This window comes from Mustela nivalis, assembly GCF_964662115.1.
Source record: "Mustela nivalis genome assembly, chromosome: 9".
NCBI lineage: Eukaryota > Metazoa > Chordata > Mammalia > Carnivora > Mustelidae > Mustela > Mustela nivalis.
Window position 1 is genome coordinate 118,868,181 of NC_139028.1, and position 25,576 is coordinate 118,893,756.

The window sequence follows — 25,576 nt, forward strand, 5'->3', positions numbered from 1 at the left end:
CAGAATAGATCACATCCTAGGTCATAAATCAGGTCTCAACCAGTATCAAAAGATTGGGATCATTCCCTGCATATTTTCAGATCATAATGCTCTGAAGCTAGAACTCAATCAAGGGAGGAAATTTGGAAAGAGCCGAAATACATGGAGATTAAGCAGCATCCTTCTAAAGAATGAATGGGTCAACCAGGAAATTAAAGAAGAATTTTTAAAAATTTATGGAAACAAATGAAAATGAAAACATAACTGTTCAAAATCTTTGGGACACAGCAAAAGCAGTCCTGCAAGGAATGTATATAGCAATACAAGTCTTTCTCAAGAAACAAGAAAGGTCTCAAATACACAACCTAACCCTACACCTAAAGGAGCTGCAGAAAGAACAACAAAGAAAGCCTAAACCCAGCAGGAGAAGAGAAATAATAAAGATCAGAGCAGAAATCAGTGAAATTTAAACCAAAAGAACAGTAGAACAAATAAAAAAACTAGGAGCTGGTTCTTTGAAAGAATTAATAAGATTAATAAACCCCTGGCCAGACTTACCAAAAAGAAGAGAGAAAGGACCCAAATAAGTAAAACCATGAATGAAAGAGGAGAGATCACAACCAACACGAAAGAAATACAAACAATTGTAAGAACATACTATGAGGAACTCTACGCCAACAAATTTGACAATCTGGAAGAAATGGATGCATTCCTAGAAACATATAAACTACCACAACTGAACCAGGAAGAAATAGGAAACCTGAACAGATCTATAACCTGTAAGGAGATTGAAACAGTCACCAAAAATCTCCAAACAAACAAAAGCCCAGGGCAGATGGCTTCCCAGAGGAATTCTACCAAACATTTAAAGAAGAATTAATTCCTATTCTCCTGAAACGGTTCCAAAATATAGAAATGAAGGAAAACTTCCAAACTCATTTCATGAGGCCAGCATCACCTTGATCCCAAAACCAGACAAGGATCCCATCAAAAAAGAGAATTACAGACCAATATCCTTGATGAACACAGATGCAAAAATTCTCACCAAAATACTAGCCAATAGGATCCAACAGTACATTAAAAGGATTAGTCACCACAGCCAAGTGGGATTTATTCCAGGGATGCAAGTTTGGTTCAACATCTGCAAATCAATCAATGTGATACAACACATCAATAAAAGAAAGGACAAGAACCATATGATACTCTCAATAGATGCTGAAAAAGCATTTGACAAAGTATAGCATCCTTTCTTGATCAAAACTCTTCACAGTGTAGGGATGAAGGTTACCTACTTCAATATCATCAAAGCCATCTATGAAAAACCCACAGTGACTATCATTCTCAATGGGGAAAAACTGAAAGCTTTTCCCCTAAGGTCAGGAACACAGTGGGACTGTCCACTATCATCACTGCTATTCATCACAGTACTAGAAGTCCTAGCCTCAGCAATCAGACAACAAAAAGAAATTAATGGCATCCAAATCAGCAAAGAAGTCAAACTATCACTCTTTGCAGATAATATGATAGTATATGTTGAAAACCCAAAAGACTACACTCCAAAACTTCTAGAACTTGTATCTGAATTCAGTAAAGTGTCAGGATATAAAATCAATGCACAGAAATCAGTTGCATTTCTTTACATCAACAGCAAGACAGAAGAAAGAGAAATTAAGGAGTCAATCCCATTTTCAATTGCACCCAAAACCATAAGATACGTAGGGATAAAACTGACCAAAGAGGTAAAGAATCTATACTCAGAAAACTATAAAGTACTCATGAAAGAAATTGAGGAAGACCCAAAGAAATGGAAAAATGTTCCATGCTCCTGGATTGGAAGAACAACTATTGTGAAAATGTCTATGCTACCTAAATGCTATCTACACATTTAATGCAATCCCTATCAAAATCCCATCCATATTTTTCAAAGAAATGGAACAAATAATCCTAAAATGTATATGGAACCAGAAAAGACCTCGAATAGCCAAAGGAATATTGAAAAAGAAAGCCAAAGTTGGTGGCATCACAGTTCCGGACTTCAAGCTCTATTACAAAGCTGTCATCATCAAGGCAATATGGTACTGGCACAAAAACAGACACATAGATCAATGGAACAGAATAGAGAGCCCAGGAATGGACTCTCAACTCTATGGTCAACTAATCTTCAACAAAGCAGGAAAGAACGTCCAATGGAAAAAAGACAGTCTCTTCAACAAATGGTGTAGGGAAAATTGGACAGCCAAATGCAGAAGAATGAAACTGGACCATTTCCTTACACCACACATGAAAATAGACTCAAAATGGATGAAGGACCTCAATGTGAGAAAGGAATCCATCAAAATCCTTGAGGAGAACACAGGAAGAAACCTCTTTGACCTCAGCCACAACAACGTCTTCCTAGGAACATTGCCAAAGGCAAGGAAGCAAGGGGAAAAGTGAACTATTGGGACTTTATCTAGATCAAAAGCTTTTGCACATCAAAGGAAATGGTTAACAAAACCAAATGACAACTGACAGAATGGGAGAAGATATTTGCAAACGACATATCAGATAAAGGACTAGTGTCCAAAATCTATAAAGCGCTTATCAAACTCAACACCCAAAGAACAAATAACCCAATCAAGAAATGGGCAGAGGACATGAACAGACATTTCTTCAAAGAAGACATCCAGATGGCCAACAGACACATGAAAAAGTGCTCCACATCACTCAGCATCAGGGAAATACAAATCATAACTGCAGTGAGATGCCACCTCACACCAGGCAGAATGGCTAAAATTAACAAGTCAGGAAATGACAGATGCTGGCGAGGATGCGGAGAAAGGGGAACCCTCCTACACTGTTGGTGGGAATGCAAGCTGGTGCAACCACTGTGGAAAACAGCATGGAGCTTCCTCAAAATGTTGAAAATAGAACTGCCCTATGACCCAGCAATGGACTACTGGGTATTTACCCTAAAGATACAAATGTAGTGATCCAAAGGGCCATGTGCACCCAAATGTTTATAGCAGCAGTATCCACAATAGCCAAACTGTGGAAAGAACCTAGATGCCCATCAACAGATGAATGGATAAAGAAGATGTGATAGATATATATATATATATATATATATATATATATATATATATATATATATATGTAATACTACGCAGCCATCAAAAGAAATGAAATCTTGCCATTTGCAATGACGTGGATGGAACTAGAGGGTATTATGCTTAACGAAATAAGTCAACCAGAGAAAGACAACTATCATATGATCTCCCTAATATGAGGAAGTGGAGATGCAACATTGGGGGTTTGAGGGGTAGGAAAAGAATAAATAAAACAAGATGGTATCAGAAGAGAGACAAGCCATAAGAGACTCTTAATCTCACAAAAAAAAAAAAAAAACAACTGAGGGTTGCCAGGGGGAGGGATGTAAGGAGAGGGTCATGGGGTTATAGACACTGGGGAAGGTGTGTGCTATGGTGTGTGCTGTGAAATGTGTAAACCTGGTGATTTACAGACCTGTACCCCTGGGGCTAATAATACATCATATGTTTATTTTTTTTTAAATCTTCAAAAAAAGAAAAAGAAAACCAAAGCTGGTGGCATCACAATTCTGGACTTCAAGCTGTATTACAAAATTGTGATCACCAAGACAGTATGGTACTGGCTCAAGAACAGACACATAGATCAATGGAACAGAACAGAGAGCCCAGGAATGGACCCTCAAGTCTATGCTCAACTAATCTTTGACAAAGCAGGAAAAATGTCCAGTGAAAAAAAAGGCAGTATCTTTAACAAATGGTACTGGGAAAATTGGACAGCAACATGCAGAAGAATGAAACTGGACCACTTTCTTAGACCACACACAAAGATAAACTCAAAATGGATGAAAGACCTAAATGTGAGACAGGAATCCATCAAAATCCTAGAGGAGAACTCAGGCAGTAAACTCTTTGATATTGGCTGTAGCAACTTCTTGCTAGACACATATCTAAAGGCAAGAGAAACAAAAGCAAAAATTAACTATTGGAACTTCAAGATAAAAAACTTCTGTACAGGGTACAGTGGGTAGCTCAGTGGGTTAAGCCTTTGCCTTCAGCTCAGGTCATGATCCCAGGGTCCTGGGATCAAGCCCCACATCGGGGTCTCTGCTTGGTGGGGAGCCTGCTTGCGCTCTCTCTCTGCCTGCCTCTCTGCCTACTTGTGATGTCTCGCTCTCTGTGTGTGTCAAATAAATAAATAAAATCTTTTTTTAAAAAGCTTTTGCACAACAAAGGAAACAGTCAACAAAACCAAAAGCTGTCTACAGAATGGGAGAAGATATTTGCAAATGACTTATCAGATAAAGGATTAGTATCAAAAATCTATAAAGAACTGATACAACTCAACACCCAAAGAACAAATAATCCAGTTAAGAAATGGGCAGAAGACATGAACAGTCATTTCTCCAAAGAAGACATCCACATGGATATAGACACATGAAAAAATGCTCAACGTCACTTGGCCTCAGGAAAGTACAAATCAAACCACAGTGAGTTACCACCTCACACCAGTCAGAAGGCTAAAATTAACCAGGAAAAAAACAAGTGTTGGTGAAGATGAAGAGAAAGGGGAACCCCTTACACTGGGGTGGGAATGTGAACTGGGGTAGCCACTCTGGAAGACGGTATGGAGGTCACTCAAAAAGGACTGCATGGAGCACTAGGCATTATATGCAAACAATGAATCATGGAACGTGACATTGAAAACTAATGATGGACTATATGGTGACTAACAGAATTTTTTTGTAAGTCAAAAATAGAACAACCCTATGGCCCAGCAATTGCACTACTAGGTATTTACACAAAGGATACAAAAATATAGATTCAAAGGGGCAGCTGCACCCCAAGGTTTACAGCAGCAATGTCTGTAATAGCAAAAGTACAGTAAGAGTGGAAAGAGCCCAGATGTCCATTGACAGACAAATGGGTAAAGAAGATGCAGTATAGATACACAATGGAATATTATGCAGCTGTGAAAAAGGAATGATCTCTTTTCATTTGCAATGACATGGGTGGAACTAGAGGGTATTCTTTTAAACAAAATAAGTCAGAAAAGACAAATACCATATGGTCTCATTCATATGTGCAATATAAGAAACACATAGGGGAAGGGAAAAAGGAGAGAGAGACAGAGAAGGAAGACGGCCATAAGATACTCTTAGAGAACAGACGTAGGGTGGAGGGAGGGAGGTGGGGGATGGGCTGGCTGGGGGTTGAGGATTAAGGAGGGCACCTGTTGTGATGAGGATTGGGTGCTGTGTGTAAGGTGAATCACTGAACTCTATTCCAGAAACCAGGGCTGCGCTATATGCTAACGAACTAGAATTTAAACAAAAATGTTAAAAGAAAAAGAATTACGATTCTCCTAAGTCATCTCTATAGGAGGTGGTGGTGGGAATTGGGACAGCACCACCAGCACCTGCGAATAAGCCTGGCCTTCGTGTGCAGCCTGCCAGGGAGAAGCACACACACCTAAGAACTGCAGATACTCCAGTCTCTGAAAATTCAAGAAAAACTAAGAATCCTAGAAATTAGTTTCTATTAATAACAGTGAAAGGAAATGGGAAGAAGTTAAATTTAGAAACATGAAAAAGGATGTCAAAGCCAGTGGGAGGTGAGGATGGCAGCCCTGGAGAAAAGGCACAAACAGGAAGTAGGAAGTCAGTGTGTGATCAGCCTGATCTCTGGGCAGGTATATAAAGGGTCCTGGCCCAGAAGTCTCCACACCTGAGCACCTGTCCTCTGCACCTGCTCCTTTGACCTGCTCCACCTTCAACCCACCAGAATCATGGGCTGCTGTGGCTGTTCCGGGGGCTGTGGCTCCGGCTGTGGGGGCTGTGGCTCCAGCTGCTGTGTGCCCGTCTGCTGCTGCAAGCCTGTGTGCTGCTGTGTGCCAGCCTGTTCCTGCTCCAGCTGTGGCTCCTGTGGGGGCTGCAAGGGCGGCTGTGGCTCCTGTGGGGGCTGCAAGGGGGGCTGTGGCTCCTGTGGGGGCTGCAAGGGGGGCTGTGGCTCCTGTGGGGGTTGCAAGGGGGGCTGTGGCTCCTGTGGGGGTTGCAAGGGGGGCTGTGGCTCTTGTGGGGGCTGCAAGGGCGGCTGTGGCTCCTGTGGGGGCTGCAAGGGCGGCTGTGGCTCCTGTGGGGGCTGCAAGGGCGGCTGTGGCTCCTGTGGGGGCTGTGGTTCCTGTGGCTCCTGTAGCTGCTCCCAGTCCAGCTGCTGCAAGCCCTGCTGCTCCCAGTCCAGCTGCTGCAAACCCTGCTGCTCCCAGTCCAGCTGCTGCAAGCCCTGCTGCTCCCAGTCCAGCTGTTGCAAGCCCTGCTGCTCCCAGTCCTGCTGCTGTGTCCCCTGCTGCTCCCAGTCCTGCTGCTGTGTCCCCTGCTGCTCCCAGTCCAGCTGCTGCAAACCCTGCTGCTCCCAGTCCAGCTGCTGCAAACCCTGCTGCTCCCAGTCCAGCTGCTGTGTCCCCATTTGCTGCCAGTGCAAGATCTGAGGCTCTGACCACAGACCCCAGGTACCTGCAATCTCAGTTCCCCTGGCCATGACCAGTGAGACATTCCATATCCCCGGAGCCCAAATCCCTGTCCATCTTCATCTGAAAAGGAGTGGCTGAGACTTTGGGCAGGAGTCCCAGCTCACCAGATGCTGTTCTCTTACCCATCCTGGAATCCCTCCCCACTCACCTTCCAGAAGGCCCTTCCTCCGTGTCCACTGCATTTGTATCTCAGCTCCTTGGGATCTGAACTTCTAAACACCCACCACTCCCCCCAGTGAATTTGGTTAGGAATAGGCTTGCGCTAGTACCATCAGAGACCTACATCCCCTTCCCACCACCTGTCCTTTCCACCTTTAACACCTGAGCTGAGGCTGCTGTGGGACTCCTGGGAGGCAGTCTACCCCCAGCTCTGGAGCTGCCTGGGACCCAAACCATCACTCCTCTTCCCTGAGCCTTCCTCCCCAGCCCTGTTCTGTGTCTACCAAGGTCTGCTCCAGACCCTGAAAAGCTCCTAAATAAATACATTGTCAAACCACAAGCCTTGGGCTCCCTGTGATTCCTTTCTTCCTTCTCCTGCAGTTGAAGAAGGTGCCCAAAACACTGGCATGAAAACCAGTGAAGTATATGATGTTACAAGTGTTTAGCTGGTAATGCCTATTCAAGATGCACATATTCCCAGAATATGTCCTTGGGTGCAGAGGCTGAGCTCTCGGACCTGGACCACATCCACCGGCAGGTGCTCTGGCCAAGGCACTCCCCCTACTCCACACCCCAGGCATCAGTTTCCTGGTGGCTCACACAGTTCAGCTACCTGTGGTCAACCTCCATCTGGAAGTAGATGGTCCCTTGAGGTGGTGTCAGAAGTCGAGAGCAGAGGTTATGCTGTGGCCCCATACCCACATCATCCACCTCACTTCATCTCAACACACAGGTATTTTATCATCTCACATCATCACAAGAAGGGTTAAAAACTTGACCTTGGAGCTTTATGGGGGAGGACAAGATGGCAACCAAGTGGGGGGTCTCGTTTCATCTGGTCCCTTGAATTTAGCTAGATATCTATTAAACCGTTCTGAACACACATGAATTCAACCTGAGATGTAAGATTTATCTGGATCTCCACAAGCAGAAAAATAACTTCAATAGATGAATGGATAAAGATATGGTCCATATATACAATGGAATATTACTCAGCCATCACACAGGATGAATACCCAACTTTTGCATCACCATGTGGGACTGGAGGGGATTATGCTGAGTGAAATAAGTCAGCAAAGAAAGACAATTATCATATGGCTTCATTTATTTGTGCAACATAAGGAATAGCACAGAGGACATTAGGAGAAGGAAGGAAAAAATGAACGGGGAGAATCAGAGGGGGACACGAACCTGAAGAGACTAGGGACTCTGGGAATCAAACTGAGGGTTTCAAAGGGGAGGGGGATGAGGAGATGTGTTAGCCCAGTGATGGGTATTGAGGAGGGCATGGACTGCATGGAGCACTGGGTGTTATACTCAAACAATGAATCATGGAACACATCAAAAACTAATGATGTACTGTATGGTGACTCATATAACTGAACCTTTGGGGGAAATAGAGGAAGATAAACCGAGGGGGGAGTGAGCTTCCATAAGCTGGCCATTAGAAAGTGATATAACACTGGAGCAAATTTTCAGGACCCTTGGAAATCTGCTCTAGTGAAAGGCACCCCCAAGGGCACAAAGGATGAATAGGGCAGAATTCTAGGTGGATCATTGTGGTCTCAGGATTCCAGGAGACTCAGAAAGAATGGGGAAGCCTGAACCGACAGAGTACTCAAGCAGTGGAGTGGGGAGACTGGTTATGGTCAGCAAGTCCAGAAGGAACTTTCAGCTCTGGACACCATAAACCATGAGCCAAGCCAGACCACCCTGAAAAGGACTAGGGGCGGGCTAACATCCTAGGGGAGATGTAGAACAGCTTGTGCCCATGACAGGGACAGCTGTCAGTGTGCTGTGGGGCAGCACCCAGCATGATTAGGGAGCTGTGGAAGAGGGTGCACCATGAGCCCACTTCCACTAACAGTTGCAAAGTCACAAAGCACAGAGATGCTCATGGGTCTTCATGACTCCCTCAGGAGAGGTGTAGCAGACAAGAGCTGCATGAGTCTGTGGAGTTTGGTACACACAGAGGTGGAGATGGTTTGACCTGGAGGATTTGTTGGTGGGGGAGAGGGGCAGGGTGTACCACGAACTTGCGACTCTGGGCCAGAGATTCCTGCAAGGCCAGATGTGCTCTGACCCAAAAGAGATGTAGAATGATGCCAGGGAACAAAAGCCACACAGCTGATCAGCTCACATTAAGCCCCCCTGACAAGGGGAGGGGCAACGTACCCAGGCAAAGATGCCTAGGAATCCGAGCAGCAGGCACGGCCCCCAGAAGACAGACTAGAAGAAGAGGCGAACGATAAGCTTATTTCCCACAGGATTGTAAAACTCCAGCACCAGGGGAAAATAACATAGGGAGCTCCAAGGGTTCCCTTATGACTTGTCTATACGTTAGGCTAAAATGTTACATTCCTTCTTTAATTTCTTTTCTTATTTTTTCTTTCTTTTTCTTTGTTTTTACCCTGTTCCCATTTCAAATAGATTCTTACTTCCCAACCTATTTTATTTTATTTTTTTTATTTATTTGTGAGAGACAGAAAGAGCAAGAGAAGGAGGAGAGCAGAGGGAGAGGGAGAAGCAGACCCCCCACTGAGCAGGGAGCCTGACACGGGGCTCAATCCCAGGACCTTGGGATCATGACATGAGCTGAAGGCAGCTGCTTAACTGATTGAGCCACCTGGGCACACCCCCAACCTATGTTTTTAAGTTGCTTCTTAACTTTTGTTTTTTTGTTTTAAAGATTTATGCCCCATACTAGCCTGCTTTTCACTCTACTCAATTTATCTTAATATATATATAAGTTCTGATTTCTTTGCTGTTTGGGGATATAGTGCCTTCTACCACACAGACCAAAAATCAAACAAGAACAGGCAGATCGCCCTGTTTTGTCCACCCTGAGAAATTATAATCTCTCTCCCCACCATCCCCATTTTTTCTTTTTTATTGTTTTAGATCATCTTGGCTCTGCTTGCATACCTGTGGCAGCTTTTGACCACTTCATATTTTTTCTAAGGTGCATTTTGCTTGGGTCATGGTTGATATTTTGGATTCTGTCCATTCACTCAACCATCCCTTGATAGAATGACTAGGAAGAGGAACTCCCAACAAAAAAAAAGAACCAGAGACAATGTACTCTGCCACAGAACTAATGGATATGGATATAAGCAAGATGTCATAGATGGAATTCAGAACAGTAATCATAAAGTCAATAGCTAGGCTTGAAAAAAAGCATTAGTGGCAATATAGAATCTCTAAGAGCAGAAATGAGATCCAATCAAGCTGAACTTAAAAATGAGATACAGTCTAAACTGGATACTCCAACAGCCAGGGTTTATGAGGTAGAATAACCAATCAGTGACCTAGAAGAAGAGCTGATAGAAAGGAAGTCGAGGAATATAGGAATAGGCCATGAAAACAGACAGATCAGGGGCACCTGGGTGGCTCAGTGGGTTAAAGCCTCTGCCTTCAGCGCAGGTCATGATCCCAGGGTCCTGGGATCGAGCCCCGCATCGGGCTCTCTGCTCAGCGGGGAGCCTGCTTCCTCCTCTCTCTCTGTGTGCCTCTCTGCCTACTTGTGATCTGTCTGTCAAGTAAATAAATAAAATCTTTAAAAAAAAAAAAAGAAAAAGAAAACAGACAGATCAATGATGCCATGAAACATTCCAATGTCAGAATTATTGGGATCTGAGGGAGTGGCGGGAGAGAGAGGAATAAAAGGTATATTTGAGCAAATCACAGCTGAGAACTTCCCCAGTCTGGGGAAGGAAACAAGCATTCATATCCAAGAGGAAGAGAGGACCCCACCCCAAATCAATAAAAATAGATGAACACTCTGACATATAATAGTGAAGCTTGCAAATCTTAAAGCCAAGGAAGCTATCCTGAGAGAAGCTAGATGAAAGAGATTCCTTATGTGTGGAGGGAGGAACATCAGAATAACATCAGACCTATCCACAGAGTCCTGGCAAGCCAGAAAGGGCTGGCAAGACATATTCAGGGGACTAAATGAGAAGAACATGCAAGAGAGATGGGGCAGCTGGGTGATGGATATTGGGGAGAGTATGTGCTATGGTAAGTGCTGTGAATTGTGTAAGACTGATGAATCACAGACCTGTACCCTGAAATAATACATTATATGTTAATTAATTAATTAGTTAATTAATCTTTGAAATGTAGCTAAGAATACTTTATCCAGCAAGGCTGTCATTCAGAAAGGATGGAGAGATAAAGAGCTTTCTGGACCAGCAGAAACTGAAAGAATATGTGACCACCAAGCCAGCCCTGCAAGAAATATTAAGGGGGATTCTGTAAAAGAAGAAAACCCCAAGAGTAATATGGACGAGAAATTGATAGAGACTACCTAGAGGATCAGGGACTTTACAGGTAGTATGATGGCACTAAAATTGTATCTTTCAATAGTTACTCTCAATGCAAATGTATTAAATACTCCAATCAAAAGATACAGGGTTTCAGATTGGATTTTAAAAGCAGGACCCATCCACATACTGTCTACAAGAGACTCATCTTGAACCTAAAGACACCTCCAGATTGAAAGTAAGGGCACAGAGAACAATTTACCATGCCAATAGACCTCAAAGGAAAACTGAGGTAGCAATTCTCATCATACAAATTAGATTTTAAACCAAAGACTATAGTAAGAGATGTAGAGGGACACTATATCATTCTGAAAGGGTCTATCCAAAAAAAGATCTAACAATTGTAATTATCTATGCCCCCAACCTGAGAGCAGCTAACTACCTAAACCAACTAATAACCAAAATAAGGAATCATACTGATAATAGTACATTGATAATAGGAGACTTCAACACTCCCCTCACAGCAATGGACAGATCCCCTAAGCAGAAGATCAACAAACAAGAGCTTTGAAGGACACACTGGACCAAATGGACTTCATAGATACATACAGAACATTCCATCTAAAACAACAGTCTTCTAATTCTTCTTGAGTGCCCACGGAAATTTCTCCAGAACAGATCACATACTGAATCATACATCTGGTCTCAACTGATAACAAAAGACTAAGATTATTCCCTGCATATTTTCAGACCACAATGCTTTGAAACTGGAACTCAACCACAAGAAAAATTTTGAAAGGAACACAAACACTTAGAGGTTAAAAAGCATCCTGCTAAAGAGTGAATGGGTCAACCAGGAAATTAGAGAGGAACTTAAACAATTCATGCAAACCAATGAAAATGAAAACAAATCAGTTCAAAATCTATGGGATACTGCCAAGGCAGTCCTCAGAGGGAAGTATACAACCATCCAAGTCTCACTCAAAAAATTAGAAAAATCCCTAATGGCTAGTGATGATGAACATTTTTTCATGTGTCTGATAGCCATTTGTATGTCTTCATTGAAGAAGTGTCTGTTCATATCTTCTGCCCATTTTTTGATATGATTATCTGTTTTGTGTGTGTTGAGTTTGAGGAGTTCTTTAAAGATCCTGGATATCAACCTTTTGTCTGTACTGTCATTTGCAAATATCTTCTCCCATTCCATGTGTTGCCTCTTTGTTTTCGACTGTTTCCTTTGCTGTGCAGAAGCTTTTGATTTTGATGAAGTCCCAAAAGTTCATTTTCACTTTTGTTTCCTTTGCCTTTGGAGACATATCTTGAAAGAAGTTGCTGTGGCTGATATCGAAGAGATTACTGCCTATGTTCTCCTCTAGGATTCTGATGGATTCCTGTCTCATGTTGAGGTCTTTTATCCATTTTTAGTTTATCTTTGTGTACAGTGTAAGAGAATGGTCAAGTTTCATTCTTCTACATATAGCTGTCCAGTTTTTCCAGCACCATTTATTGAAGAGATTGTCTTTTACCATGCTGTCTTGGTGATCACAGCTTTGTAGTAAAGCTTGAAATCAGGTAACGTGATGCCCCCAGTTTTATTTTTGTTTTTCAACATTTCCTCAGTGATTCAGGGTCTCTTCTGATTCCATACAAATTTTAAGATTATTTGCTCCAACTCTTTGAAAAACACCGGTGGAATTTTGATCGGAATGGCATTAAAAGTATAGATTGCTCTAGGCAGTATAGACATTTTAACAATGTTTATTCTTCTGATCCAAGAGCATGGAATGGTCTTCCAACTTTTTGTGTCTTCTTCAATTTCTTTCATGAGTGTTCTGTAGTTCCTCGAGTACTAGCCATCAGGGAGATTCAAATTAAAACCACATTGAGATATCACCTTACACCAGTTAGAATGGCCAAAATTAGCAAGACAGGAAACAACATGTGTTGGAGGGGATGTGGAGAAAGGGGAACCCTCTCACACTGTTGATGGGAATGCAAGTTGGTGCAGCCACTTTGGAGAACAGTGTGGAGATTCCTCAAGAAATTAAAAATAGAGTTTCCCTATGGCCCTGCCATTGCACTCCTAGGTATTTACCCCAAAGATACAGATGTAGTGAAAAGAAGGGTGATCTGTACCCCAATGTTTAGAGCAGCAATGGCCACGGTCGCCAAACTGTGGAAGGAACCAAGATGCCCTTCAATGGAGGAATGGATAAGGAAGATGTGGTCCATATACACTGTGGAGTATTATGCCTCCATCAGAAAGGATGAATACCCAACTTTTGTAGCAACATGGATGGGACTGGAAGAGATTATGCTGAGTGAAATAAGTCAAGCAGAGAGAGTCAATTATCATATGGTTTCACTTATTTGTGGAGCATAACAAATAGCATGGAGGACAAGGGGAATTAGAGAAGAGAAGGGAGTTGGGGGAAATTGGAAGGGGAGGTGAACCATGAGAGACTATGGACTCTGAAAAACAATCTGAGGGGTTTGAAGTGGTGGGGGGTGGGAGGTTGGGGGAATCAGGTGGTGGGTATTAGAGAGGGCATGGATTGCATGGAGCACTGGGTGTGGTGCAAGAACAATGAATACTGTTATGCTGAAAATAAATTTTAAAAAATTAGAAAAATCCCATGCACAAGCTAACCTCACACCTGAAGGATCTGGAGAAAGAACAGCAAATAAAGCCTTTAAAAAGCAGCAGAAGAGAAATTATAAAGATTAGAGCAGAAATCAATGAAATAGAATTAGAAGAATAGTAGAATAGATCAATGAAACTAGAAGCTGGTTCTTTGAAAAAATAAACCTCTGGCCAGAATTATCCAAAAGAAAAGATAATTGACCCAAATTAATAAAATATTGAATGAAAGTGGAGAAATCACAACTAATACCAAGGAAATAGAGACAATTATTATAACTTACTACCACATACCGAAGCTATGTGCCAACAAACTAGGTAATCTGGAAGAAATGGATGCATTCTTGGATACTTATAAGCTACCAAGACTGAAACAGGAAGAAATAGACAATCTGAACCAACCAATAACCAGCAAGGAAATTGAAGCAGTCATCAAAAACTTCCCAAAAAACAAGAGTCCAGGGCCAGATGGCTTCCCAGGGAAATTCCACCAAACATCTAAAGAAGTCATACCTATACTACTGAAGCTATTCTGAAAAATAGAAATGGAAGGAAAACTCCCAAACTTGTTCTATGAGGCCAGGATTACACCAATCCCAAAACCATACAAAGACCCCACCAAAAAGAAGAATTACAGACTAATATTCCTGATGAACATGGACGTCAAAATATTCAACAAGATCCTAGCCCACAGGACCCAACAGTACATTAAAAGGATTATTCACCAGCACCAGGTGGGATTTATCCCTGGGATACAAGAATGTTTCAACATTTGCAAATCAATCAATGTGATGTACTACATTAATTAAAGAAACAGTAAGAACTATATGATCCTCTCAATAGATGCAGAAAAAGCATTTGACAAAATTCAGCATTCTTTCCTGATTAAAAGTCTTCAAAATATAGGGATAGAGGGAACATACCTCAATATCATAAAAGCCATTTATGAAAAGCCCTCTGTGAATATCATTCTCAACAAGGAAAAACTGAGAGCTTTTTCCTTGAGGGCAGGACACAACAAGGATGCCCACTCTCACCACTTTTGCTCAACATAATGGTAGAAGTCCTAGCCTCAGCAATCACAACAAAAAGAAATGAAAGTCATTCAAACCGGCAAAGAGGTCAAACTCTCTCTCTTTGCAGATGATATGATACTTTATGAGGAAAACCCAAAAGACTCCACCCCAAATTACTAGAACTCGTACAGTAATTGATCAGCATGGCAGGATACAAAATCAATGCACAGAAATCAGTTGCATTTCTTTTGTTTTTTTAAGATGCAGCAATGAAAAATAGTTGTAGTTCCAAATTGACACTTTCAATGCCAACCCTATCAAAATACCATCGACATTTTTTACAGAGCTGGAACAAGGAACCCTAAAATTTGTATGAAACCAGAAAAGATCCCAAATTGCCCAGGGATTGTTGAAAAAGAAAATCAAAGCTGGGGGCATCACAGTCTGACTTCAAGCTATATTATAAAGCTGTGATCATCAAGACAGCATGGTATTGGCACAAACAGACACATAGATCAATGGAACAGAATAGAGAGCCCCAAAATGCACCCTCAACTCTATGGTCAACTAATCTTCAAAAATCAGGAAAGAATATCCAATGGGAAAAAGACAGTTTCTTCAATAAATGGTGCTGGGAGAATTGGACAGCCACATGCAGAAGAATGAAAGCATGTACATTGTCTTACACCACACACAAAGATAAACTCAAAATGGATGAGACCTCAGTGTGAGATGGGAGTCCATCAAAATCCTAGAGGAGAACATAGGGAGTAACCTCTTTCACATTGACCACAGAGACTTCTTTCAACACGTGTCTCTAAAGACAAGGGAAACAAAATCAAAATGAACTTTTGGGACTTCATCAAGATAAAAATCTTTTTCACAACAAAGGAAACAGTCAACAAAACTAAGAGGTAATCTTCTCCACAGAATGGGAGAAGATATTTGCAAATGACATATCAGATAAAGAGTTGGTATCCAAGATCTTTAAAGAACTTCACAAACTCAATACCTCCCCAAGAATTAATAATAATAATAATAATAATAATAATAATAATAATCCAGTCAATCCAGTCAAGAAATGGGCAGAAGACATGAACAGACACTTTTCCAAAGACATTCAAATGGCTAACAGACACATGACAAAATGTTCAACATCATTAGCCATCAGGAAAATACAAATAAAGACCACTATGAGATAATACCTCTCACCAGTTATAATGGCAAAAATTGGGGCATCTGGGTGGCTCAGTCATCAAGCGACTGCCTTTGGCTCAGGTCATGATCCAGAAGTCCTGGAATCGAGTCCCTCACAGGGTTCCCTGTTCTGTGGAAAGCCTGTTCTCCCTCTCCCATTCCCCCTGCTTGTGCTCCCTCTCTCACTGTGTCTCTTTCTGCCAAATCAATAAAGAAAATCTTTTTTAAAAATTAGAATGGCAAAAACTAACAAGACAGGAAATGCTAACAAGGATGTGGAGAAAGGGGAACCCTCTTACACTGTTGGTGGGAACGCAAGCTGGTGCAGCCACCCAGGAAAACAGTATGGAGGGTCCTCAAGATATTAAAAACTAGAGCTACCCTACGACCCAGAGATTGCACTACTAGGTTCTTACCCCAAAGATACAGATGTAGTAAAAAGAAGGGCCATCTGCACCCCAATGTCCATAGGTCAATGTCCACACTTGCCAAACTGTGGATGGAGCGGAGACGCCCTTCAACAGATGAATGGACAAAGAAGATGTGGTCCATGTATACGATGGATTATTCCTCAGCCATCAGAAAGGATGAATCCCCACCATTTGCATCGACATGGGTGGGACTGGAGAGGGTCCTGCTGCGTGAAGTACATGGAGCCGAGAAAGACACTTACCATATGTTCTCTGTCATACGTGGGACGTGCGGAACACAGCGCAGTGGACCCCACTTTAAAGCCAGGGGAGGGAGGGAAACTGAGGCGAAAGAAATCGGAGAGGGAGACAAACCATGAGAGATTCTGGACTCCAGGAACCGAACTGAGGGCTACAGAGGGAAGGGGGATGGGGTAACCGGGTGACGGGGACTAAGGACCGCGCGTGTTGGGATGAGCCCGGGGTTATATGCAACTAATGAATCGCTGAACACGACACTGAAAACTAATGATATACTATATGTTGGCTAAACAAACATAATAACAAATAAATTAAAACATTAAAAAGTAAAGACTATGTCCTACAGAACAAATGCTGGCTAGCCCCAAGAAGACCACAGGTGAGGCTATTTGTGAAAACATTCCTTATAAGAGGAAGTATGCGAAAGCTTCCCAACAGTCCGGCAGGTGACTTGGTGAGGTAAGAAAGCTTTGCATGCACAGGTGGACGCCAGGCAGTGGCCCAGACTGCAATCTTCACGTCTGAGAAGGTAATTTTGTCACCAGGAAGGATCATGAGGGGCTCAGTCTCTCGGGCTTCTGAGAGCCCGGACCTGAGTGACAGGTATGTAAGTGCACCCCACTGCTCTGCCGGGCCAGCGCTAGTGACCCACCTCGGGAGCACCCTGTTGCGGGGGGCTAGGCGCCCCCCTCCTGGGGCTCAGTGCATGTGCCCTTCTTTGCTTGCCAAGAAGTTTTGTCTAGAACTACAGAGGAAGGTTTGTCCCTGTGAGAAGGTGACATATAACGCACACAGAACTGATGAACCAGGGAGGGACAGTATATGGCTTTAAAGTGTGGGGACAAAGATGAGAGAAAACGTCCACGCGTAGAGAGCGATGCGGGCGGCAGAGACGGAGGGTGAGCACAAGATTTTTTGCACATCTTCCAGTATTATTTGCCTTTTAAACTACATATTTATGATACTGATTTTAAATGTAGCTTAAGGTAACATGTAAGGGGCACTGGGGGGGCTCCATTGGTTAAGCATCCAACTCTTGGTTTTGGCTCGGGTCCTGATCCCAGGGTTGTGAGGTCAAGCCCTGCACCGGCTCCCGGCTCCACTCGGAGTCTGCTTGGGATCCTTTCTCCCTTCTTTCTCTGCCCCTCCCTGGCTCGTGCCCTCTCGCTCTCAAGTAAGTGAATATATCGTCCTTTTTTTGTCTTTTTTCTTTTTGTTGTGTTATGTTAGTCACCACACAGTACATCATTGGTTTTTGGCGTTGTGTTCCATGATTCACTGTTTGCGTGTAACACCCAGTGCTCCGAGCAACCTGTGCCGTCCTTAATACCCACCGCGGGGCCAACCCATCCCCCACCCCCTCCCCCGTGACACCCTCATTTTATTCCCCAGAGTCCACAGTCTCTCATGGTTCACCTCCCCCTCCAATTTCCCCCGCTTCATTTTTCCCTTTAGTCTCCTAATGTCCTCCGTGCTGTTCCTTATGCTCCACATGTAAGTGAAACCTTATAATAATTGACTTTCTCTGCTTGACTTACTTCACTCAGCAGAACCCCCTCCAGTCCCGTCCCTGTCGATGCAAATGCTGGGTGTGCATCCTTCCTGCTGGCCGAGTAATAGTCCATTGTATGTATGGACCACATCTTAAAAAAAAATAAAGTAAAATAACATAAATGTAAAATAATCCAGACCACTTAATTTTAAACAGTCTTCTAAGTAATTCTTAAAGACACAGACATTGTGGGCATCGGGACCCCCGGCCCCTTAGGGAGAAACACTGGGTCTCTCAGCAATGGCTGCAACCCCTCGCCGGCACTGCGAGCCCTTAGTGAGCACCTGCTGGATGCCGGCCTTGCTCTGGCCCTGGGGTAATGGCAGTAAACAGCACGTGAGACCCGACCTTGAGGTCTGATCTTCCAGGGGAAAGGCAGGCAGGAGCCTCAACGCAGCCTGCGAGGGGGGCAGAGTTCTGAAAGCTGCTGAGGAGAAGGAAGGGAGGCGAGTGGTGGCGGGAGCTGGTCCTGCGGGCGCCGCGCGGAAAGACATGGAAGCAGCTGGGGGCCCGGTGCAGACAGCCCTCCTGTTCCGTCCCAGTCTAGGTCACAGCTGTGCTAGGGCCCATCCACGAAGCAAGGGGAGGGGTGTTTCTCCTAAAGGGAAAACCATTCTATGTGAAGAGCTGACCTTGCACTGAGAGTCTCTGCTAACTCCGGACACTGACCTTGCACTGAGAGTCTCTTTGCTAACTCCGGACACTAACATCTCCTTAACCGATACTGACGTCACGAGAGATGCTGTTTACTTCCTCACTGGGCAAAATTAAGAGCTGTCAGCAGTAAGTCCTTCGCTCCATTTTTCTTCTTAATTTTATAGATCTAAGAAATTCGGAATCTGACAACCATTCTTGGGCCTAGTAAGACATTCATTCTCTTCCACAGCAAAAATCTCTCAGATAATGTGGTGGTCTGCTGACTTTCCTGGACACCAGAAAGCTCTCTGTGGATATCCACAGAAAAGAAGGCAGTCCTCAAACTCTTCATCAGAAGGCTGGCTGCAACTGTCTTATGTGTATACCAATTAGAATGATGCTGCCCACATTTCTTTGTCAGCAACCTGACTTTTTTCATAAAATATATAGCCTGGAGGGGCACCTGGGTGGCTTAGTCGGTGGAGCGTCAACTCTTTTTTCTTTAAGATTTTATTTATTTATTTGTCAGAGAGAGAGAGAGAGCACAGGCAGGCAGAGTGGCAGGCAGAGGCAGAGAGAGAAGCAGGCTCCCCTCTGGGCAAGGAGCCTGATGCAGGACTCGATCCCAGGACCCTGGGATCATGACCTGAGCCAAAGGCAGTAGCTTAACTGACTGAGCCACCCAGGCTACCTTGAGCATCAACTCTTAATCTCGGCTCAGGTCCTGATCTCAGGGCTGTGAGCTCAAGCCCCACACTGGGCTCCACACTAAGAAACCCATCACCCTATATCATGGCTATCCCTCCTAGGAAGAAGACAGGTGTAAGTTTGGGTTTCACCAGGCACGGGCATGCATGTAAATAGCTTTTACACAAGTAGGATCATGTAACATACTGGATTCATTTTTGTATTCTCAACTGCCTCTTTGCCTGCCTCCTACGGCCGGCCTCCTCTGTCCCCAACAACTATTCTGCTCCTCCCTGACGCACATACACAAAATATGTGTGAGGGATATTTCATACTGTTTCCGCAACCCTCCCTCCTGCCGTGTGGCAGGAGGAACAACTGGTCCAGGCTCTCAGGAAAACAGCATGGTGGTTCCTCAAAAAATTAAAAATAGAACTTCCGTGTGATCCAGTCATTCCAGCCCTGGGTATTTATCCAAAGAAAACAAAAACACGAATTCAAACAGATACCTGCAGCCTCACATTCATGGAGGCATTACTGACCACAGCCAAGGTACGGAAGCTGCCCAAGTGTCCATCCATGGATGAATGGATAAAGAAGAGGTGGGGTGTGTACAGTGGACTATCTCTCGGCCATAAAAACAGAATGAAATCTTGCCATTTGCAATGATGTGGATGGAGCTAGAGAGTGTGATGCTGAGTGAAATTAGTCAGAGAAAAGCAAACACCATGTGACTTCACTCATATGTGGAATTTAAGAAACAGAACAAATGAGCAGCAGGGAAACAAAAGAGACAAACCAGGAAACAGAGTCTTAACTCTAAAAAACACACTGATGAGACCGGAGGTGGGTGGGAAGGTGGGGGACGGGGACAGGGGATGGGATGAAGAGTGCCCTGTTGTCCTGCTGTGGTGAGCACCAGGTGATGGACAGAAGGGACCTCGTACACCTGAAACCAGCATCGCACTGGATGTCAACTGTCCCTCAACAGCTGGGAAGAAATAAATAAAAAGAAATACTTCGTACGGTTTTGTTCCCCAAATGAGATCCGATTGTGCTTGTTTCTCTACATCCACTTTTCTCACCAACAAATTCCTTGGGGAAATTTCTCCAATTCAACCGATATGGCTAATCTAATGTTTCTAATAGGTATTATTATTGGTGTCGAATTTGGTTGGGGGGGTTGCCAATGTGTGTGTGTGTGTGTGTGCATATATATATGCATATATATATATATATATATATATATATATATATATATATATGGTCTGTTTCTACTCACTTTTTACTTTTAGTAATTTCAAGGCAATTGTATTGATACCACCTAATTTTATTAAATGATGCTTTCAAAATAAAACTACACCAACTTACATCCCAAGAACAATGTACAAGAGCTCCTTTGCCCAACTTCATGAGCAATGGCTATCATCACTCTTGCTAATTTTTACCAGACTGGTGGATATCCATATCTTACTTTTAATTTGCTTTTATCTGACTGCCAGTGAATCTGACCTATTTGTCAACGTGTAGGAGCCATTGTGCTGTAAGGACCAGAACCAGTGGACAAGTCCAGCAAGGACTCAGGACACAAGATCAACACATGGAAACTGACGGTATGTCTGTTCACTTCTCATGAAGGATCTGAACACAAAATTAAGAAAAAACCTCATGCCCAACAGAAGGAGAATGAAAGAAGAAAATACTTGGGAATGGATTTAACAGGAGAGGTACAAAGCCAATATGCTGAAAGTGACAAAACATTGTTAAAAGAAATTAAAGGATATGTAAGTAAATGTGGAGACTGAATGTTTGAGCCCCACCAAACGCACTCACAGAAGCCCTGACCTGCTGAGCACTGGGTGTAGACATGGAGACTCAATGGAAGTGATTGTGGTTACATAAGGTTAGAAGGGTGGGCTGATCCCAGAGGACTGGTGTCCTGGTAGGAAGAGACACCCAGAGCACTCTCTCCATCTCTCGCTCTCCACTGTTCTCTCTCCATCCCTCTCTCCTTTCCATCTCTCTCTCTCTCTCTCTCTCTCTCTCTCTCTCTCTCTCTCCTGCTAGGGAAAGGCAGTGTGTCCACACAGTGAGAACACAGCCATCTGCAACCCAAAGGAAGGGTTTTCACCAGAAACTGAATCTGTAGGCACCCTTCTTTGGGGCTCTGCCCTCCAGGACCATGAGAATTAATTTCATTTGTTTAAGCCATCATGTCTGGCATTTTGTTATGGCAGCCAGAGCTCATTAATACAAAGCTCACAGACCTGGAGACTTAATGAAGTTGAGATGGCAAGACTGAGTCACAGATTCAGTGTGCTCCCCGTCAGAATCGCAGCTGTCTTCTTGGTGGGAACTGAGAAGCTGACTCTAAAGCCCACATGGAAACTCAAGTGACCTTGAGCAGCCAAAACAATCTTTGAAAAGGATGGGGCACCTGGGTGGCTCAGTGGGTTAAAGCCTCTGCCTTTGGCTCAGGTCATGATCTCAGGGTCCCGGGGTCGAGCCCCACATCGTGTTTTCTGCTCAGCAGGGAGCCTGTTTTCTCCTCTCTCTCTGCCTGACTCTCTGCCTGCTTGTGATCTCTGTCAAATAAATAAATAAAATCTTTTAAATTTAAAAAAAAAAAAGAGAGAACAGAGGGGAGGAGCAAGATGGTAGAGCAGAAAAAGATTTTTCTTTTTTTTTCTTTCTTTTTTAAAGATTTTAAATAAAATCTCATAAATAAATCTTTAAATAAAATCCCCCTCCTTTCTCCTCTGAGAGAAGCAGTGCAGGAGAGTGTGACAGGAATCTGCTGGGTTTGGAGACTCCAAACGGGGTGTGCACCAGAGACAGAAACGCTCGGCCACAGGCCAGCTGAGCTCCCAGCGAGCCCGGCCAGAAACCAAGGAGACAGGAGCGATTGACTGCTTTTCTCCAAGGGCGCACTGAGGAGTGGGGCTTCAAGCTCTTGGCTCCTCCAGACCCGGGGATTGGGCAGCCGCCATCCTCATTCCCGTCCTCCGGAACTCTACAGAAAGTGCTCAGGGAACAAAAGCTCCTGAGAGCAAACCTCAGCAGATGACTTAGCCCGGCCCCTGGCAAGGGCAGAGCAATTCCCCGGTAGGCAAGGACATCTGAGAATCACCGCAAGAGGCCCCTCCCCCAGAAGATCAGCAAGAACATCCCGCCAAGGCCAACTTCACTCTCAATGAGAACTGCAGAACTCCAGAGCTAGGGGAGTGCAACACATAGAATTCATGGCTTTTTCCTCATGATCCTTTAGTGTTTCAAAGTTAATTTTTTATTTAATTTTTTTCTTATTTTACTTTTTAAATTTTTCCTCTTTCCTATTTTAACGTTTTTTCACTTTTATCTTATCAATACCTTTTTAAAAAAATCCTTTTTAATTTTGATTGTTATACTCATATTCTATCCCTTCATTGTATTTAACCTTATTTTTTGTATACATACACGTTTCGCTTTCTTTAAAATTTTGGGATACAGTTTCTTCAACAGATCAAAATATACCCTAAATCCAGTGTATGACATTGTTCTAGTCTCCAGCCTGATCACATTCTTTCCTTTTTTTTTCAACCAACTTATCAATTTCTTTTTTAGAATCTTTTTTAAGTTTCATCTTTACAGTCATATTCTATCCCTTCATCGTGTTTACCCTTATTTTTGTATATATGTCTTTATTTCTTTAAAATTTTGGGAGACAGTTTCTTCTAACAGACCAAAACACACCCAAAATCAAGTGTGTGGTCCTGTTCTATTCACCAGTCAAGAATAAAAAATATAGATATATAGAGACATACATACATATCTATCTATATATATATACCAAACCTGAAGAGACCCAAAACTGGGGGGGGGGGGAGGAGGGAAAAAAGGAGAAAAAGTATATATATTTCTTTCTTTCTTTCTTTCTTTCTTTCTTTCTTTCTTTCTTCTCCCCCAAGTCACAGGTTTCTTCCGATTTGGTTAGTGTGTATTTTTCTGGGGTCATTGCTGCCCTTTTAGTATTTTGTGCTCTCGTTCATCTATTCTTATCTGGATAAAATGACAAGGTGGAAAAACTCACCCCCAAAACAAACAAACAAAAAGAGAACAAGAGGCAACACTGAAGGCTAGGGACCTAATCAATATGGACATTAGTAAGATGCCAGAACTACAGTTCAGAATGATGATTCTCAAGGTGCTACTAGGCTCAAAAAAAAGCATGGGAGATACTAGACAATCCCTTTCTGGAGAAATAAAACTCCTTTCTGTAAAAATAAAAGAACTAAAATCTAACCAAGTTGAAATTTAAAAAGCTATTAATGAGGTGCAATAAAAAATGGGACTCTTCCTGCTAAGATAAATGAGGCAGAAGAGAGAATTAGTGATACAGAAGGCCAACTGATGGAGAATAAAGAAGCTGAGAAAAAGAGAGACAAACAACCACTGGACCACGAGGGGAAAATTTGAGAGATAAGTGATACCATAAGATGAAACAATATTAGAATAAGTGAGATCCCAGAAGAAGAAGGGGGGGGGGGGCAAAAAATGTATTGGAGCAAATTATAGCAGGGAATTTCCCTGATTTGGTGACGGGAACAAGCATCAAAATCCAGGAGGTGGCGCACCTGTGTAGCTCAGTTGGTTAAGCGGCTACCTTTGGCTCAGATCATGATCCAGGGTCCTGGGATTGAGCCCCACATCAGGCTCCCTGTTTGGCAGAGAGCCAGCTTCTTCCTCTCCCTCTGCCTGCTGCACTGCCTACTTGTGCTCTCTCTATCCATCAAATAAATAAATAAAATCTTTTTTTTTAAATCCAGAAGGCATAAAGAACCCCCCTCAAAATAAAAAAATAAAAAAAAAAAAAGGTTAATATCCCATCATCTAATAGTAAAACTTACGAGTTTCAGTGACAGAAAATCCCAAAAGCAGCTCGGGACAAGAAGTCTGTAACATGGTAGAAATATTAGACTGACAGCCAACCTATCCACAGAGACCTGGCAGGCCAGAAAGGGCTGGAATGATATATTCAGAGCACTAAATGAGAAAAACATGCATCTAAGAATACTATATCCAGCAGTCTGTCACTGAAAATAGAAGAGAGATAAAAAGCTTCCAGGACAAACAAAAACTAAAAGAATTTGCAAACACCAAACTAGCCCTACAGGAAACATTGAAAGGGATCCTGTAAGCAAAGACAGAGCCTAAAAGTAATAGATCAGAAAGGAACAGAGACAATAAACAGTAACAGTCACCTTACAGACAATACAATGGCACTAAATTCATATCTCTCAATAGTTACCCTGAATGTAAATGGGCTAAATGCCCCAATAAAAAGACACAGGGCATCAGAATGGATTAAAAACACAAGACCCATTGATATTCTGTCTGCAAGAAACTCATTTTAGATCCAAAGACACTTCCAGATTTAAAATGAGGGGATGGACAACAATTCACCATGCTGATGGACATCACAAGAAAGCTGGGGTGGCAAACCTTACATCAGATACATTAGATTTTAAGCCAAAGTCTATAATATCATACTTAAGGGATCTCTCCAACAAGAAATCTAACAATTTTACAGACTGAGGGTTTGGGGGAGGGGAGTTAGGTGAGCCTGGTGGTGGGTATAAAGTAGGGCATATATTTCATGGAGCACTGGGTGTGCTGCATAAGCAATGAATCTTGGAACACTGAAAAAATAAAATTAAATTAAAAAGAAAAGAGAGAAATATCTATGCCCCTAACATGGGAGCAGCCAATTGTATAAACCAATTAATAACAAACACATCAACAATAATACCTTAATAGTAGGGGACTTAAACACCCCTCCTCACTGAAATGGACAGATCATCTAAGCAAAAGATCAAGAAGGAAATACAGACTTCAAATGACACACTGGACCGGATGGACATCACAGATATATTCAGAACATTGTATCTCAAAACAACAGATAGACTTTCTTCTCTAGTGCACATGGAACATTCTCCAGAATACATCATATCCTGGGTCACAAATCAGGTCTCAAGTGGTACCAAAAGATTGGAATCATTCCCTACATATTTTCAGACAACACTGCTTTGAAACTAGAACTCAACCACAAGAGGAAAGCTGGAAAGAACTCAAATACATGGAGGCTAAAAAGCATCCAACTAAAAAATGAATGGGTGAACCAGGAAATTAAAGAAGAATTTTTAAAAATTTATGGAAACAAATGAAAATGAAAACATAAC

General features: G+C 42.8%; 1 protein-coding gene across 6 annotated transcripts in view; it reads left to right on the top strand.

Moving 5' to 3' along the window:
* LOC309873520 (uncharacterized protein) overlaps window positions 1-25,576 on the top strand; it is a gene marked incomplete at both ends in the record, with an annotated part of 140,690 nt that overhangs the window by 63,369 nt on the left and 51,745 nt on the right. For 2 of the 6 annotated variants that reach the window (XM_082749302.1, XM_082749293.1), the window contains 2 exons: window positions 5,723-5,859; window positions 6,154-6,196. The exons of 1 other annotated variant lie outside the window; for it this stretch is intronic. In XM_082749302.1, coding sequence (XP_082605428.1) covers window positions 5,794-5,859; window positions 6,154-6,196 — 109 coding nt within the window. Of the gene's footprint in view, window positions 1-5,722; window positions 6,240-6,395; window positions 6,493-25,576 lie in introns of those variants that run through there. 3 more of the 6 variants (XM_082749298.1, XM_082749292.1, XM_082749297.1) reach the window with 3 other exon arrangements.